Source organism: Antechinus flavipes, chromosome 5 (assembly GCF_016432865.1).
Source record: "Antechinus flavipes isolate AdamAnt ecotype Samford, QLD, Australia chromosome 5, AdamAnt_v2, whole genome shotgun sequence".
Taxonomy (NCBI): domain Eukaryota; kingdom Metazoa; phylum Chordata; class Mammalia; order Dasyuromorphia; family Dasyuridae; genus Antechinus; species Antechinus flavipes.
In genome coordinates, this window is record NC_067402.1 from 105,111,413 (window position 1) to 105,130,836 (window position 19,424).

The window sequence follows — 19,424 nt, forward strand, 5'->3', positions numbered from 1 at the left end:
AAAGGTCCAAAGTCAGTCCAAATTAAAGTGACAAGGGGAGTGAACAAAGCAGTATACTTAACCTTTAAATGTATTTGTGGAATGTCAAAGATGTCATCTGACATCAAAGATGTATTATGGTTTCTCTTTAAAGGGAGTATCCAGGAGGAGAAGATAGTTATCAAATGCTGGAGCATTCAAGAAGGAAGAGAAAAGGCCATTCATTGGATTTGAGAATAAAGAGATAAAGATTATAAATAAAGATTAAAATATAATAAAAGATTATTATAGAATAAAGATTCCTTCTTAGAGAGGAATTTCAATATTGATCTCTTACCCATCCTTTAAAACCCAGCTTAAATGTTACCTCTTTTGTGAAGTCTTCTCCCAATCTCTGCCATTTTCTAAATCTCCTTAAAGTCTCCACCTATTATTATAGTAATAATTAAACTTTTTTAAAGAAGGGACTATCTCACTAGTTTTTGTGTGCATTTTCAATGCTTTACATAGTGCCTGGAACATGGCAAAACACATTCTCTCTCTCTCTCTCTTTCTCTCTCCCTCTTTCTGTCTCTGTCTGTCTGTCTGTCTCTCTGTCTCTCCCTCTTTCTGTCTCTGTCTCTTTCTGTCTGTCTCTCCCTCTATCTCTCTCTCTGTCTTTCTCCCTCTCTCTCTCTGTCTCTGTCTGTTTCTCTCTCTCTCTCTTTCCTCTCATTCTTTCATTCCACCTCTGCTCCATCCATCCATCTTTAATTAGATGGGACCTACAGTAGAAGGGACCTATAATTTGATTCCTTCTCCAAATCTTACAAAGTTTCCATAATCTAATTTGTATGCATTTATCCACAAACTCTTTTAATAACTTCTGCAGTATGGAATTTTGGAGGCATGTAGTCAGGGCCTTTTAGTAATTGCTCCCTCCCACTGTCCTACTCCAGCTGCTATTGAATCAATGGAACAAGGAAGGTCCTGGAAGGAACTGGAAGAAACGGTAAGGAGAGAACAATCGGAGTATGGTGTTCACAATAAATTGAAATACACTGTGGATATTATCTAATTTGTGGTAACAAATTGCAAGTTATGGTTATTTAAATTTACATTTTAAAACAAAATATTAAAAACGTTTTAGGTATTTAACAAATTTTAAAAAATTAACATTGAAATAAACGAGTTAAAGGAAGCCAAAATCCTTAGGAAACTATAATATATGACAGTATAAAAATCAGGACCATTAAAGCACTCTCAGCTCTCTGCACTGACAGGGAGCTCTGCTTTCCCTTACTGGATTAGGTTAATTCGAACGGAAGCATAGCTCGCCCCCGTTCTTTTAAAAAAAAAGGATTCTTGTCCCTATTTCATTGGCCGTTGTCTCAAAGTTTCCCACTCTCCAGTGGTTTTCTTTCCTGCCTGTTACCCCAGGGTCGTGTTATTCCATTGGCCCCCAGTGAAAAGCTCCACCCCTCAGCTGGGACTCCAGGAGGAGGAGTTCCCTCGTGACGTCAAACAGGGAATTCCCTCCCACATTCCTGAATCGGGACGGTAGAGCGTCCTCACTCTCCGCCCATAAAGGCGGGACGAGGAGAAGAAGTGAGCCACCGATTGGTTTAAATCTACGAAGATATAATCCGATTGGTTCTCCTCTCTAGGAGGAGGAGGAGAATTCAGCCGAGGCTTGAGGTTGAAGCAAAGCAGAGTAAGGAGTGAATTTCGAGTTTGCACCAGCTGTGGAAAAGTTGAGGGGGATGAGGATGTTGCGAAACGTAGAGGGAAGTCTCTTGGGATGAGACGCCCCCTCCTCCTTGCACTCGGGTGGGCGCCCCCCTTAAGCCCCTCCATCCTGCGTTCTGGGTTCGGGCAGTCTGTCTCCTTTCCTGCTTCAGCCCGCTCCCAGCCACTTAACATTTTCGAGTGACCCGGGGAGGGAAGTTTTTCCTCTTTCTCCTCTCGCTGGAGGAGAGGGTGCTTTTCTTCTTCAAGAATTAGAGCCTGATTCCCAGACAAGACGCGCACAATCTGGGACTTGGTATCCTCGGTGCCCGTCTGCCTCCAGCTGTGCCAGTCTCCCCACCCCCTTCCTCGGCTCAGCTGGCTCCCCGTCCCACCATGGAGGTGCTGGAGAGCGGGGAGCAGAACCTGTTGCATTGGGATCGCAAGCTCAGCGAGCTGTCAGAGCCCGTGGACTCCGACAACCTGATGTACAACACGGTGAGGAGACGGGCAAAGGGTACCCGGAGGTCCCACTGGGTCCCGGGGTGCCCACGGGACCAGCAGCTCCGGGAGGGCGGGGGCGGGGAAGGAGGATGTTTCCAAAGCGAACAGCTGGAAGCAGGCTAGACGTAAACTGGGCAAGGGGGCATTGTGAGAGAAAAATCTGGGGAGAGGTGCAATTTTATTTATATAAGTACAATAAAGGTACCTGGTCCGTCCAATCACAATACTTTGCCTTTGTCAGGCAGTTGAGATTTTTTTTCCGTCTCAAATCACTTTCACATCTGGAATCTCACTTTACTGCTCTCGAAAGCCCCTCAGAGGCAGGAATAGTCTGGTATAGTAACACTGTTTTAAAAATAATATCGCAACTTTAATGAATGTTGGTGATACAGTAACAAAAGACACAAACCGTACATATATCCAAACAAACGACAGCCTTAAGACGAAAAAGTAGTACCATTCCGCCATTTCTCTCCTTACTCTCCCTTCCTCCTTTTAACACAATTGACTGTGGTGTTTAAAGAGCCAGGATAAGTTTTAGGGCGAGGCTGTACTACTTTTGGCTTTTGAAGTTCTGCAGCCAGAAAACGACTTCTTCCCACCAGAGCAAAAGAATGGAAAATCTGAAGCAGCTGGAGATTTCAGAATTACGTTCCCCCAAGGTTTCACCAAGCCTTTTACAGTGGGGAGTTTGGAGACACTTAGGGATTGTCATTAGAAATGAATTTTGTTCTGAAATATATGAAATGTAAACTCTGAGCAGCTTGAATAGAGAAGGCCACTTTACTTGTGATCTCTTTGTTTCTCTCCTGGTAAATACAAAAGTTTGTAATTCAAGGGGAGGGGAAAATATAAGACACCAATAAGAAAATAAAAGACTTGGGCCACTTCCCCTTCATGGTTCTTTTAATAGGATCAGTGCCAGGATATTTGAAACTTTTTTGCTAAATGACTCCACAGACTCCACCTCTTTTGGGTCTCTGCCTCTATCTTAAGTTTCTTAGGAAAAAAGGATGAGGCCCTTCCAGTAGTTCTCTCCACAAGACTTTGTGGTAGATGAGTAAAGCCTTGTCTGAAAAATGTACAGATCTGAGTCCCCCCAGAAGAGACATTTGGGATGAGGTGGTAACCAGATGTGTTAGTGTAATCTGCTGAATTTAGTACCAAATTTAGGTCCTGAGAAGACCACTTGAACTGTCTTTGTTTTTGCTTTCCTATGCACTTATGTTCTAATTTACATTGTTGTTGCTAGTGCTACTTCATTTTCTGTACTATTGACAGTAAACATTGTCTGATTTTTGTATTCTGAGACCTTAGCACAATGTTGGATAAATTTTTCAGAATGAATGAATTTGGATGGATAGTTTACTATTTAAGCATTTAGGGTATTGCTGGCTTTCAATTATTTTGTTTTAACCTGCTTAATTTCCTGGGGCACACAATGTCAGACTTCTAAGGGTAAATCCTTCAGTCAGGATTTCATTTTAGTCATCAAGGAGAGACAGTTCTTAAATACTGGCAAGGAGAGGTAATTTTTAAACACTGAGTGTCCCAAACTTTTGGGATTAAGCTTTTAAATATGTGAAAATTCCCAGTGCCTGTGTCTGGGATTACAGTCAATCACAACTCTCAGGAGCAGATCATTTTTCATGTTTCCATCCTAGATATTTTTAGTTGTTTTCAGTATTGGTTTGACTTTCAGACAGACAAAGAGGTGTGGCTAAAGTCTATAAAGCCATGAAAGGTATGAATATAATGGATACCAAGCGAAATCAGCATAAAATGAAAGTTTAATTTACTCTGATACTGCTTGATAAAGGTGTTTGTCCTGCTCTGGAGAGGTTCTGTGAAGAGTCCTTGTGGAATAACTTACTATAGATATGAAGTCTTTCAGATGCTTCTGTTTGTGAATGAAATTGTGCTGTGCTGATTGTATCAAACCCTGAAACATTGTAGAGTCTTTTAAATAGTCGTTGGATGATAGATTCACAGCTAGATTGGAAGTTCTTCTAGTCCAACCTCATTTTTTTTTTTTTTTTTTTTGCAGATGAGAAAACTGAGGCCTAGAGAAATAAGTTATTTCTTTTTTCTGGGCTTCAGTGTTCTTTTCATATAGTAGTAAGCAGCAAAACTGGCATTTGAATCTTGGTCTTTTGACTCCATATACAACACTCTTTCTGTTATATTACAAATAACTGAAAAATATTTGGCTTATCCATGGGAAAAACCAAGTGGATGAAAAATGCCTATTGTCCAGAGTATGATACTCATACATAATGTTAATACACAAAATATGATATTCATATATGCGTTTATATATAGATACAAACTATATATACACATATGATATATAATATATTCACAGGATACATATATAGACACACAATATTTTTTTTAAAGCTTACATTTGTAATACTTTAAATTTCATGCAATACTTTGTATACATTAAATCATTTAACCCTCACAACCTTTTTGAGGGTGGGCACTATTATCATCCCTACATTACAGATGAGAAAAATGAGGCTTTAAGAGTTGAATGATGCAACAGAAAAAATGCAAGAGTAGGAGACCAGGAAGTCCTGAGTTCAAATCTGCCTTAGACACTTATTAGCTGTGTAATGTCACTTAATCCTATTTACCTCAGTTTCCTCATCTGTAAAACAAGGTACACCTAGCTAGTGTTGAAGGTAGTATTAAAACCCAGGTCTTCCTAACTTCAAATCCATTTCTCTGAGTACTGTTACTTCAAAAGGTGTTAGTGAAATTGTAAATACATTCAAGAAGGACTTCGTTGTTGGTTGCTGATGGTGACTGGGTAGTATTTTGAGTGGTCTTCTGGTTCACCCCTAAATGTTGCATGCTAAATTGTTTGGGATAAATGGAATTACCAATGGTTTGGAAGTTTTGGAAAATTTTATTAAATCAGTATTTTGTTGCCTCAGAATTTGTTTCTCATAAGTTTAGGAATGAAGTAAATTGGGTAAGGAAATATGAAGTAAAGTCAGTTTTACTTTATGTAGTCCTGTGGGATGAAAATTGGGGTTGGGGAGAAGTAAGTACCATTTGTCTCCAATATCTTGAAGAATTCCTGACTTGATCACCTAGAAACTCTGGAAGCATTGAAGTATGGATGCTGATGTTACAACTGATAATATGCACACACTTTCTAGTTATTCATGAATTAATTGAATCTGTGAAGGCCAGTGCTTTTTTCCTGGTTCTAATAACATGCCAGTCCTGGTCTTCCCATCCCATTTTTACAGAACAGGACATTGAGCCTCAGAGAAGGAAAATTATTTGGCCCATAGTTGACTAGGAAGTCAGTGGCAGAGCTGTAGTGTAAAAAAAAGAGAGAGAGCTTCTAAAACATCAGAATGTGAAATCAAAAATGATTTTCTATGGAATATAATAGTTGAGTGATGCAGTCAATAAAGTGCAGGACTAGGAGATAGAAAGTCCTGAGTGCAGATCTGGCTTCAGACACATGCTAGCTGTGTGACCCTAGGCAAGTCACTTAACCTTGTTTACCTCAGTTTCCTCATCTGCAAAATGAGCTGGAGAAAGAAATGACAAACCACTCCAGTATCTTTGCCAAGAAAACCCCAAATGGAGTCCTGAAGAGTTGGACAAGACTGAGCAACAAATTATTATTAATAAATTTGAGCGTAATTTATCCTTTGTCAGGCTCAACAGTGTTAAGTTGTGCATATACAACACAGGGGCAGGAGCAATCCAAGGGCAAATTTGGAAGTCGGATGGGGTAGGTGTTATGGAGAAAACCTGGCCTGCTGCTGTATACCAGCGAGGTCTTCACAAGACACTCATATATTCTGACACACTGAAAACATTGCCCTAGTTTACTAAAATATCTAGGCTTTCTGCTTCTGGATCAAATGGCAAGGCCCGAGGCAGTTAGCTGAAGTCACAAGCATGCATACCATGCTGGGCAAGAATGACTTGTTCTACTCTTCGTTCAAAGCATCAAGGAGGGCTAATGATCATTTGTCAAAGAAAGTATTTTTCTTTGGCAGGTGACTCTTCAAATATTGATGAGGCCAGATGTGCCTTTCTTTTTTTTTTTGGCTCTTGGACCTTTACTGGGATTTGCACTTTACACAATAATTACTCTCCCTTGGGCACATAACTTTAAGTCTTCAGGTAAGTATTTGGTCACTGTGATTAGTGGCCACCTCAAAACAATTCAGGTTTGCTCTTTTGGGAAGAAGTGAAAGTAAGTTTGCTAGTAGAGCACCTATACTCTTTTGTAGGTGAAGCTACTGTAAAGTCAGAACCAAAAGAAAAAAAAAATCATTTTCAATTTTTTTTGGTCAGGAGAGAGAGAAATATGATTCTTTTTCTTTGCTTTTTTTTTGGCTATTGTGTGTTCTCTGTGACCACTAGAGACCTGTGAGATTTCAGTCTTCCCAGTCACTCTTTGTTTCTGTAGCTGTGAAGTAAATAATAAGTTGTTATTCTCTTTTGGGAAAATTGAGGTACAAAGGATTTTTGTCCTTGATGACAGGAACCATGTTTTTATTTTTGTTAATTCTGTTCTCTCTTCCTGTGATGCCTAGAATAGGGTTGGATACATAGTGATGCTAGAGAAATGTTTTTTTGAATAATTGCAAAGATCTGTTAATCTGTGAGTGTTACTGGTGGGAACTGACTGAGTCAATCAATAAATATGTATTAAATATCTACATTGTGCTAAGCATAATGCTAAGCCTTAAGGATATGAAGAAAGGCAAAACTATCACCACCACCATCACCAAACTGTCCCTGCTCTCCAGCAAATCTTGATGTAATGGGAGACTCTACATGCAAACCACTGTGTACAAATAAGATCATTTGGAGATAATCAAGGGGAAGGTACCATATATTAAGGGGATCTACCTCCTATAGAAGGTAGGATTTTAGCTGGGTCTTGAAGGAAGTGTAGATCATAGTTTTTAATCTTTTTTGGTTTGTATCATAAATAGATGCCTTTGGCTGTCTGATGGAGCCTATCCCTTCTCAGAATATCTTTAAATGCATAAGATAAAAAAGATTAACAAAATTGATTTACAAAGAAAACCAATTAGATTGTAATACAGTTATCAAAATATTAAGAAAAATAAGTTCATGGAGCCTGGTTTAAGAATTCCTGACCTAAGTGATCTTTCATGAATCTTTTTTTTTTTTAATATTCTTTTTAAAAAATTCAGTAGTATTTTATTTTCCCAATTACATGTAAAGATAGTTTTCAACATTCATTTTTGTGAGATTTTGAGTTCCAATTTTTTTCTCTCCCTTCCTTATCTTTTCCCTCCCCAAGACAACAAGCAATCTGATATAGATTACAAATGTAAAATTATTTTAAATATATTTCCATATTAGTCATTTTGTGAAAGAAAAATCAGAACAAAAGGGAAAAAGCAAACAAAACTGTGAAAATACTATGCTTCAATCCACATTCAGTCTCCATAGTTCTTTCTCTGGATGTACTTTCCATCCCAAGTTTATTGGAATTATTTTGGATACATATATTGCTGAGAAGATCCAAGTCTATCATAGTTAAATCTTGCTGTTACTATGTATAGTGTTCTCCTGGATAATTTTTCTAAAATGTGATCTTGGGCGCAGTTAGGTGGTGCAGTGTACCAACCCTGAAGTCAGGAGGACCTGAGTTCAAATCAGGTGTCAGACATTTAACACTTCCTAGTTGTGTGATCCTACGCAAGTTACTTAATCCCAATTGTCTCAGGGGGAAAAAATGTGGTGTCTTGTAGATGGCTATGGTTAGTTTGAAATATGGTTGAGAAAGTTAAGAACAATCATATCTTTCTTATTTGGACTTGAACAGGAACAGCAATCCTCATCTTGACTTCTTCACACTTAGCAGGTGACTTTGCTTCTTGCATTATTGAGATCATAAGTCTTGAGTACCTGCTTCCTCATCCACCCCTATCTCTATCTCAGAATCTCTCCCCATCTTGTGTAATCTGGGACCTTGCTCCCTTAACAAGCTAACATAGGTGGTATCATCCCAACTCTATTTTCTTTAGTCTTTTCCTCTTCAGTGCTTCCGTCTCCTTTGTCTAAGCAGATACATTGGACCCCATTTTCTTGAAAACAAAACCAAACCTTTAGCTTAACTAGGCTATCTCAACTATTCATCTTCCTTTCACTGTCAAACTTATAGAACCAAAGTCTACACCTATTGTCTCCATTTCCTTATCATCCATTCTCTCATTCATTAATCCCCAGTAGATTTGCCTTTGAGCCCCACTGCACATGAAATTGCAGTCAGAGGTCACTAGGAACTTCCTAATAAGCAGGTAATAAAAGGTCTTTCCTTGTCTTATTTTGACCTCTCTGAAGTTGTTGACATTGATCACCTTCCTTTTTTTTTTAATTCTCTTTGACCTCTGATTTTTCACCTTTAGTATTTCTTCTTTTCCTTACTTGGTTCCTTTTTTTTTTTTTTTTTTTTACTTTCTAAATGTAGTTGTATTTTTCACCCTTGGCTCTGCTTTCCTTATTTAACACTTAACTCCTTTGAGGAACTCATTGGTTTTTTTTGAGGCTGCCACTGTTACTGCCATGCAGATGAATTTGAAACCTAGGGATCCCTTCAATTCAACAAGAAGGCCTTCTGTAATAGATCTTGAATCGAAGCTGCCACACCATCTCTTCCCCTCTCCTTCCCTTTCTCAAGCTAAGCAAACCTTGAATTTGTCAGGCTTATTCATGTGACTAATAAAAACTAAAGAAACTTTGAGCCATCTTTATCTCAGAGAATGTGACTCATTCTGGGCCTGTTAACACTCAGAGAGCTCCCTACTTAGAGCTTTGGTATTCTGGAGCTTCAGAGTGTCTCAGCTAAGGTTTTACTGATTGTCCAGCTTGGCAGAGTCAGAGATCCCACTCTTTGACCAAAAAAAGCCTGTTTAGTTTTGCTGGTGCTTTCTCTCTACTTTTGCTAAATTTTGGTTTAAACTTTATGTAAAATTTATATAACTTCAAGAATTATTTAACGTGTATACTCCCAGGAATTACATTTCCATATAATCTCAGGTGAACCACGCTTTTGAGTTATTTGACATCTGGTATGTGGAATGTTTCTTGGACAATTTTGTTTATCCAGATTCTCTAACATATTATCTTTTGTAGATAAAGGTGCTGCAGACTCATTAATAGTGGGAGACAACTCTTGAACCCTTTTTTCCAAGATGTGGAATGACTTAATCTAAACTAATCATATATTTTTTTTGCCTCCCTCCCCTGGTCATAAGTATAGACTGTGGCCTTTAAAATGGATAGTTTTATTTTTGGTTTGGTTTTGTCCTGTGTGAAAGGAAATTGACCCCTAAAGGCATCATATCAAATCTCTTAGTTGGAAGGGATCTCAGAGGCCATACTTATTCCTGAAGATCTCCCTCTCACATTCTGGACAAATGGTTGCCCAGTCTTTGCTTAAAAATATATATAATGATGCTGAACTTTTGGTTTTTTAAAGAAAATTCTAATAATTAAGAAGTTTTTCCTCATGTTGTATGTGTTAGTGTAACCTCAGTTTGTATTATTTTTTCATTTACATGTCATATAGGCTCATGAACTTTGCAGTCACTAGAAATTTTGTCCCTCTTCCTTTTTCTGCTCTACAAAGTGAAGTCTAGCCATGCATCTTGCTAGTATTTGTGCAATTGAATTTAAGTTAAATTTTATTTTTTTAATAATAAAAATCTTATTCCCCCCTCTCCATCTCCTTTTCCTGTCATTGAAAAAGAAAATCAAAGACCCCCTTGTAACAAACATGCATAGTAAAACAAGGCAAATTCTAGCGTTGACCATATCCCCCAAAAAATGTATGTATCTCAATCAATCCTTGAGTTTATCACCTTTGATTCAGGTGACATGTTTCATCATGAATTCTTTGGAATCATGGTTGGTCATTACATCGATCAGAGTTCTGAAATCTTACAAAGCTGTTTTGACAGTCTTGCCTTTCAATCTTGACAATTGTTCTCCTGATTCTGTTCACTTCACTCTATATCAGTTTACACGAATCTTCCTGGAATTCTCTGACACCGTTCTCTTCATTTCTGACAACATAAAATCATTCCATTATATCTATTTGCCATAATTTAGTCAGTCATTTCCCATTGTTGGCCATTTCCTTAATTTTTTAGCTCCTTGATGTTAACAAAAAACTAAAGAGGGATATAGTTTTCAAAAGTGAAGACTAGAAATTTATATGATTAATTGTCATCATATAGTTAAAATTGTTGCCATTGTTCTAGTATATCTAGATCTTTTTAGATTCTGATTCTGTATTCCAGTGGATTAGCAATCCTATTTAATTTCATGTCATCTGCAAATTTGACAAGCATACTATCTATGTCTTCATCGAAATCAAATAATAGGATCAAGGACAGATTCCCGAGACATTTCACTACAGATTAATCTCCAGGTTGACATCAAAACTATTTTTGGACTATTTTTTTTTTTAATCTTTGAAATGCTAGAACATTCTTTATACCAGTTTTTTATTTGTTCAGCTCAACTGTCAAGTACAGTTTGGGGATTTTGTAGCCTCTGTTCCCTCACCTACTAAATCTTTAAAAATCCAGACAAAACAAGGAACTAAAAGAGACAGACATTGCAATGGCAAGTCTTTTTCCCCCAGCCTTAGAAAGAAATCTTTGAAAGTTTTTGGCATGTGAAAGGAAACTGAAGAAAAAACAACCACCACCATATCAACTTCTAGTAGTTTGTGTGGAAAATCCTGGTCTTTTTATATTTCTCTATCTTGGAAATGTCTGAGTAGCTTTATAAGGGGAATTTTTTTTGGCTGAAGAGCCTTTATTTATAATTTTAATTATTGAGGAAGATTGCTTTTGAGGAAGCCTGGGGAAAAATAAACTGTCTTCTCACTATTAAATCCATGTTTAAATTCTGGGCATGTGTCTAGCACCGGTTCCCCAGCCTATTGTCCACTATTCTGTGGACTCCCAGACTCTGTAAGCTTGCATGTTAGCTTACCTAGGCAAGAATAATAGTGGGTTAGTATAAGTGTGTGTTGGTATTTGTGTAAATATGTAAAAAGTCTTGTTTCATTGGGAGCATAGACAATGAGGATAGGCTAGCTTGCTTGATGTGTAATGCCCAGAGTCCTGAAAGTATCTAAGTGTTTATTGTAATAATAGTAGTAACCTCGATTGATTTTTACATAGTATTTTAATAGTTAGTAAAACAGTTGAGCCTTACAGCAACTCTGTGAGTCAGATGGTATTATGTCTATATCATACTACTACAGGTGATATTATTTTCACATGAGAAAATTGAGATCCCAGACAGTTAACTGATTTAATCATGTTCATATAGCTACTTAGTTCCAGAAATGGGATTTATGCCTAGGTTTTTCTGACTCTAAATCCAGCATTCTATTATATGAATTTATAACAAGTATTTTAATCAGTGTTAAATTCTTGTTGGAGACCCAGTCACTATTGCTGAAGTAGGTAAGTGCTTAAGTATGCTTTCCCTATTTCTCTTTTTAGTCTGTGTTAAGACTCTAGCATTTTATTCTTTAATCACTTCATTTAGTCAGAAGAATCTTAGTCTTTTTCAATTTCTGAGCAATATGAGGGCTTCTAGGCTTGAGCATCTGAGTTAGTCATGGAGGAAAATGTTCTCTGGATGTATTTTGCATAGATATATGTATGCATAGAGCAATGCCAATAGAGAAAGGTCTCTAATGGAATGCTTTAGATATCTATGATGGGCCCTTTTCTGCTCGATATTTTTCATAAGTGACTTGGAGCAAGATATAGATACAAAACCTAACAGAAATGCAGATGTTGGAGAACTTAACAAATTGGATGGGCGGAGTCCAAGTCCAAAAAGATCTTGGGGCTAGAACAATGGGCCAAAAGCAATTAAGTTGAAACCTAATAGGGGCAAGTGTAAAGTTCCACCCTTGGGTTCCTCAAACCACTAGCACACGGTAGGGGGGCGTGCCTAGACAATGGTTAATATGTAAAAGGTCTGGTGCTTTATTGGAGATTGTAAACTTCTCGTGAGTGAACGATACATGATAGCCAAAAATTCCAACACTAGGTAGGCTAATAGACTGCATTAAAAAAAATATGGTATATAGAACAAAAAAAGATAGGTGACAGCTTATTTGCAATATCCTGGCCATTTCACATCTGGGATACTCTGTACATTTCTGGGAACCAGATATTTAGAAAGTCAAAGACAAGAAAGAATGTGTCCAGGATAGAGTAATCAGGACACAACCAGACTGAAGAGAAGAAGCCACAAGAGGAGAGGCTGAAGGAAGTGAGGATAATTAGCCTGGAAAAGAGAAAATTTAGGGGGGAACTTTTTTAAAGCTTTCTTAGTGTATTTAAACACGTGGAGGAAGAATTAAAATTTGCCCAAGAGGGCAGAGCTAGAGTTTTGGATAGAACCCCCAGATTTAGGGAACTTAAAGAAAACATCCCAGCAATTGAAACTATTCAGAGGTGGGGAGGGAGTGATTGAGTTCCAGTTCCTCTTATTGGAGATTTTAAGCAGAGGTAGAATGAGGATGCACTTGTTGGACACATTGTAGAGGAAGATTTTGTTCAGGTAAAGTTTGAACTAGGTGGTCTTGGAGTTCTTTCCAGCTCTCTGTATATCAGATATATTTTTGACAAAACAATGGTTTAGCAGTGGGGGTAAGAAGGGGACTTGGTTAGATGCAATGGCAATCATCATTAGTTGAGCTGTTCAGGTGCACCAGGGGAAACCGAAATAAACAAAGGAAGTCAAGCATTTGGCCTTTCCTATTTTGTTTCTTCTGCTTCCTCCCACTGGGAAAGAGAGTGGTGCTTTGTCCAACTTAATACCTAATATAGTCTCGATCACAAGTGAATCACTGATATATGGAAACTGTTCTCATCTGAAGTATTTGCTTTCAAAGGAAGTTAGAAGTAGTTATTTGGGTCCAGAATATTATATATAGTCAGATGTAGTTGTTTTATTGGTCAGTTTTGCTAAACTTTTATTTTATTTTTTTATTATATAGGACAGCTCAGAGTATATATGTGTGTGTGGATCATCATATATTGAAAAATGATGGCTATAAAAAAAAGCATCCATAAAATTTATTTTAAAAAATGTTTATAAACATGAAGACACTTAAGTGGAAAACATGTATGTTTTAAAGTATTTTGTTAAAAGTCCCAAAGAAGATTCATCTTTACAGGTGAAGATAAGGGCTCACATTCTTCATCATCATCACCACCTCCCCCTAACCAACATCATCATCATTGGTATTTATAGATATATCACTTTAAGAATTGTAAAATGCTTCATAGATATTATCTCATTTGATCTTCAAAACAACACTGTTGTGTAAGTACTTTTTTTATACCCATTTTACAGCTGAAGAAATTGAGACTGAGAGAGGTTGTAAATAATTTACCCAAAGCCACACAGCTAATAAATAAATGTCTTATTCATCATTTGAGCTCAGGTCCTCAAATCCGAGTTTAGCACTCTACCCACTAGACCATCTAGCTCTCAAGTCATATAGCACACTACAGTTTATAAAGCTCTTTTTGCCAAAAATATTGTGAGGTAGGGTACATAAGTGGTATTAGCCTTATTTTTACAAATGAGTAGACTGAGTCTCAGGGAGGATAAATGTATTGACCCTAGGCCACATGTTCTCAAAATAAGAATATAAGTCTTCCTAATCCACATTCTGGGCTCTTCCCACTTTTCAGTTTGTCAGGTTTTCCTTACATAAAAGTAACATTTATTGCAGGATTCCTCTGCCTATATCTGAGGCAGTTTTTCTTCACTATTTCTTAACATGAGACTTCTTTCTTACTATGAATACTACAGGACAAGAAAAGAGGAATTGTGGAGAATGAAGAAGCCAATTTATTGCTAGGAATGGGTCAGATTTGTGGGTAGGTAAAGAACAAACCATACTGGATGAGAAAGTAAAAGAGATCTCTTGGCGAAAATTTTCTTCTAGAATCTGGTTGAAGAAGTTGTGCCCGGTACTTGAAACTCGGGATGCAGTATCCGTTTTGCAAAGGAGAACTGAGTTTCCATAAGGAGGGGTGACTTGCCCAGTAGCTCATGACCATTCAGTGGCAGAGCCAAGGCTGAGACCTGGACCTTCAGGTTTCTGCTCTGATAGCTACATTATGAGTTAGCCATATTTTGGTGGGCTGGCCTGTGACCCTAAGAACTATTTATACCAGCGTTTCTATGGAGAACTGTGTTTTGAGCTCAAGCAACTGATAGATAATTTAACTTTTGGAGTCTCTCCCATTCGGGAGCTGGAGACTGTAGTAGGATTTGATTTTCACATTTCTTTCTCAAGTGAAGCATCTGTTTCTCACTTGTAGGCCAGCAGGAAGATTGAATGAAATTACTGGTCATTTTTGCCTCAGTGCAGTCCTCGAAGTGTATGTGTGGCACAATATGGGAATGCCTTGACAGAAGCATGGAGATGAGAAGAATTTTTTGTTTTGTTCTCCCAAAACTCAGTCAGATCTTCCATTTCACGTCTCATTTGGTAAAAATAAAATGCAAAGTTTTAAAGTATTTTTTTCATTCCTCACTAATGGCTTAGGAAGAAGTCTTGGGAGGGGAAAAAAAGGGGTGGTGGTGGTGAAATATCTTGATTCCCAATATGTACTGAAGTCAGTTTTCTTAGCTATCACTTTTAATTTGTATTTGCTATTATTTGTACATGTATATATCATGTCCTATCCATTACCAGGAGAATATCCTGTTAAAAAGTACTTTTCCATTTCAATACCTGGATTTGCCCAGATTCATCTTTATTCTTTTGGCAGTTCCTCTTGAGACCAAGGACATACAATTTGGACACAGCTGGTTGAGGTTAAAGAGGCTAACAATCTGTGGATTTGGAATAGAGCAAAACTAACTGTTTCATACTTCCATATTTCAAGAATCTGCAATTTTTCTTGCATAGGAACTTTATAGCTAAGTTTGTCTCCAAAAGAAAAAAATCTAGAGTCCATTATTACAGCTACAAATTTGAAGCTTTCTTAGCTGAAAAGAAACTTCCAGGGAGCTTTTTCTCTATTAGCATAGCCTCCAAAAACAAAAACAAAGGTTTTCTCCACCCCATAATATCGTTTCCAAACAAGCAGCCCATATGGAATCTGGGCCTCTTAAGATCATCCTGAGCTGATATGCTCATAATCAATAGGATTAAACAATCCTATTTTGAAATTTTGCCCAAAAGTCAATATTCTGGGGTGCATAGGATCATATCATATCCTCTTCAATCATTTGTAGTTATCCTATCACCCTCCTCTTTATAGTGGATTGTGGCCTCCAAATGGGGAGTTTTGGCAAGAGGAAATGGACAAGGCACTGTAATGGGGCTTTAGACCCCTAGATTATGATCCCTCTGAACTTGTGCTATTGTTACTCATGAATCAGTCAAATTCTTCCTGCTGTGCTCTGGGTTTTGGAGGGCTAAATATACAGAAGGAATTGAAGAAATGTCATAGTCCGTTTTCTCCTATTATGGCAATTGTAAATTACCATGGTAATTGGGTAATTGAACCTTACTCCTAGATCTCTCCTCTTAGAAAACCCTTCCCCTCCTCTTGGGAATCCTTATTTCTATATTTAGTCTTTTCCTTACCCTCCTTTTGTTAACCTCTTCCTCCTCTCTGACTCTTTCTATTTAACTTTTAAATCTATGAAAGTAATCTTTTTGTAACATTATGCTGCCCCTCCTAATTTTTTTCTTCTCCCTTTTTTGTTGCTCTTTTTGAGAAGATTATACCAATTTTTTCTGCATATTTCCTTCTTAAATCCTCACTCTGGCTTCTGTCTTAGCTATTTTTTGAAGCTGACCTCTGGGCAAATCTCCTATTGCCCAAATACAATAGAGAGACCTTCTGATGAAAGAGCTTTGACTTTGGAGTCTGACCTTGGGCCAAACACCAAAGCTTGATTTTTCTCATTTGTAAAATTCTAGTTTTAAATCTTATGATCCTATGATCTCTTTTGGGTTATCATGCTTGAAACTCCCTCTCATCCCCTCATCCAGAGAGGCAGTGCTGCATAGTGAATGGAATGCTGGATTTGAAGTCAGAAACATCCACATTCAGATCCAACCCCTAATGGTTATGAACTGTGTGATCATGGCAAATCACTTAAAATCTCTGGAGCTCAAGTTCCTTATTTATAAAATGATGGATTTAGACTAGATGACCATCTCCAAGTATATAATCTAATGATCCTATGAACCCCTTAGCTCAATTCTATGTTAAACAAGTCCTATTCCTATTTGAGTTTTGTATTGCCTTCTGGAGAATGGATAGGTGAATCCTTTTCTTTTTGGAGTATCACTCTTCAGGTTCCCCAACTCTGTTCCTCAGTGTATGCTTGTTGATTATTTATTTGCCTCTAATTTGGGGTGGGAGAAAGTGGATGGGGGGGGGGACAGGTTGTCAACCTATATGGGTATAGCCAAACATATCTTAAATAGGTGGGGATAGGAGCAAAAGGCGTGGTTTTTTTTTTTTTTTTTGTGCCTGGGTTATATAACAGCTAGATCTATTGATAATATAAATTCTAGCAGTATTGATTATTTTCTTAACATTTGTACTTCTCCAGGACTCAGTGTCTTTGATTCTTATTTTTTTTTTAACTTTTTATTGACAGAACCCATGCCAAGGTAATTTTTTACAGCATTATCCCTTGCACTCACTTCTGTTCCGATTTTTCCCCTCCCTCCCTCCACCCCCTCCCCCAGATGGCAAACAGTCCTTTACATGTTAAATAGGTTACAGTATATCCTAGATACAATATATGTATGCAGAACCAAACAGTTCTCTTGTTACACAGGGAGAATTGGATTCAGAAGGTATAAATAACCCGGGAAGAAAAACAAAGATGCAAGCAGTTTAAATTCATTTCCCAGTGTTCTTTTTTTTGGGTGTAGCTGCTTCTGTACATCCTTGATCAATTGAAACTGAATTAGCTCTCTTTATTGAAGAGATCCACTTCCATCAGAATACATCTTCATATAGTATCATTGTTGAGGTATATAATGATCTCCTGGTTCTGCTCATTTCGCTCAGCATCAGTTCATGTAAGTCTCTTCAGGACTTTCTGAAATCATCCTGTCGATAATTTCTTACAGAACAATAATATTCCATAATATTCATATACCACAACTTATTCAGTCGTTCTGCAATTGATGGGCATCAATTCATTTTCCAGCTTCTAGCCACTACAGACAGGGCTGCCACAAACATTTTGGCACATACAGATCCCTTTCCCTTTTTTAGTATCTCTTTGGGATGTAAGCCCAGTAGAAACACTGCTGGATTAAAGGGTATGCACAGCTTGATAACAGCATAGTTCCAAATTGCTCTCCAGAATGGCTGGATGTGTTCACAATTCCACCAACAATGTATCAGTGTCCCTGTTTTCCCACATCCCCTCCAACATTCCGCATTATCTTTCCCTGTCATTCTAGCCAATCTGACAGGTGTGTAGTGATATCTTAGAATTGTCTTAATTTGCATTTCCCTGATTAATAATGATTTGGAGCATATTTTCATATGGCTATAAATAGTTTTAATTTCTTCATCTGAGAATTGTCTGTTCATATCCTTTGAGTGTCTTTGTTTCTTAACTGTGGACTAATTTCTTTCCACCTGTTTTCCTTTGCTAATTTACATGACTGAATTTGCAATATCTTTTTTTCTGATATCTGTTTCCAAGAAACTGAAACTTTTGTGGTGAGGTGGGGAAGGAACTGCAGGTGGCAGGTGTTAAGGACTTTGGGATTTGAAACAGAAAACAGAAGTGGATTAGAACAGTTTAGGTTCTATTCACTGACCTTACACTAACATCAGTTTTTCTCCCTTACCATCTTCATTCCGTCCCCCATCCCAGCTATGGAAAAGAGAAATGGAAAGAGAGATAGACAGAATATGAATATGAACCACGGAGACCTGGAATTTTTCTATTTCTAAATAAGTGAATATAATTGAGATGCCATTCTTTTGTACTTTCCCACCATAGTGTTTTTATAATTGATTAACAATAAGTAGTTGAGCTTAAATTCAGGCTGACTACTACACTTCTTTCCACAGGGTTACATTAATCATAAAATATCAAAGTTGAAAGAGACCTTTCTGGGACTAGAGATCATCTAGTCCAGGAGTTCTCTTAACATGGGATCCATGAACTTTAATGCTTTTTAAACTGTTTTTCTGTATAATTTGTTTCCTTTGTAATCCTATATATTTTATTTTATACATCTAAAATTCTGTGAAGTGTTCCATAGGCTTTACCTGATTGCTAAAGTGGGACCCAGGACATAAAAATGGTTAAGAACCGTTGGTACAGTTTTATTTTACAGAAGAATAAGAAAAATCCTGGCACAGTGAGTTAGTAACAATTCTGTGCTCTATCTTATAGATGTCAGAAGTCACTATTGCTCAGAACGAGGTGGGGTTGGGTGCCAAGGATAGAGCTTCAAAGGGAGATTTGACAGACGTAGAAGTTCATAAATGTCATTGTGTTCTTACTCCCTCTCCATCTTTTTTGTTTCTAGAGCATTGTCCAAATTTTGAAAGTAACATTGTCCTTGGGTTGAAGGCTAAGGATCTCTTGCTAATGGAAAAGAGAGCATTAGAATATTATAGGGCTTAAGTACCCATTGCTATTGTAACCTTACATGCTTTTAGAAAAAAAAAATCTCTTTAAATGAATTTATTTTTTCCACTTCTCTCTGTTCCATTGGCTGCCAGTGCAAGACTAGTGGAGCAATACTAGTTTCCAATCTAGCCTGTGACGTGGGGGTGGGAAGTGTGATAACAAAGAGTCAGTATTAACATTGAGCACCTGATAAATTCAGAGCACTGTCCTAGGTACGGTGGAGTGATCACAAAAACAAAACAAAACAGCTGGCAAGATTCCTTCCTTTGAAGAGCTCTTAAATCAACAGCAGAACAAATACAAGAAAGAGATACAACACAGAAAAAGAATAGACACGCAGACTTACTGGGATAATGCTGGGGTGAATGGAGTGATCAGAGATGGTTGAAATAGTTTGGGGAAAGGGTCATAGAGGGAGGTGAGTTTCAAAAAGGATTTTGAAAAAAAAAAAAAAAAGAAAATTGTTTGGTGGCTTTGGGTAGGGGAGGGCATTCCAGGTATGTGAGGAATGGTATTTGAGAAAA

The 19,424-nt window shown here is 37.6% G+C and overlaps 1 protein-coding gene across 1 annotated transcript in view; it reads left to right on the forward strand.

Annotated features, from left to right (window-relative positions):
• Positions 1 to 1,662: 1,662 nt before the first annotated feature.
• Positions 1,663 to 19,424, forward strand: part of CREB3L2 (cAMP responsive element binding protein 3 like 2) — a 156,661-nt gene continuing 138,899 nt past the window's right edge. Inside the window, exon 1 of the mRNA XM_051961734.1 lies at positions 1,663 to 2,184. Coding sequence (XP_051817694.1) covers positions 2,083 to 2,184 — 102 coding nt within the window. The 5' untranslated portion in view covers positions 1,663 to 2,082. The remainder of the gene's footprint in view (positions 2,185 to 19,424) is intronic.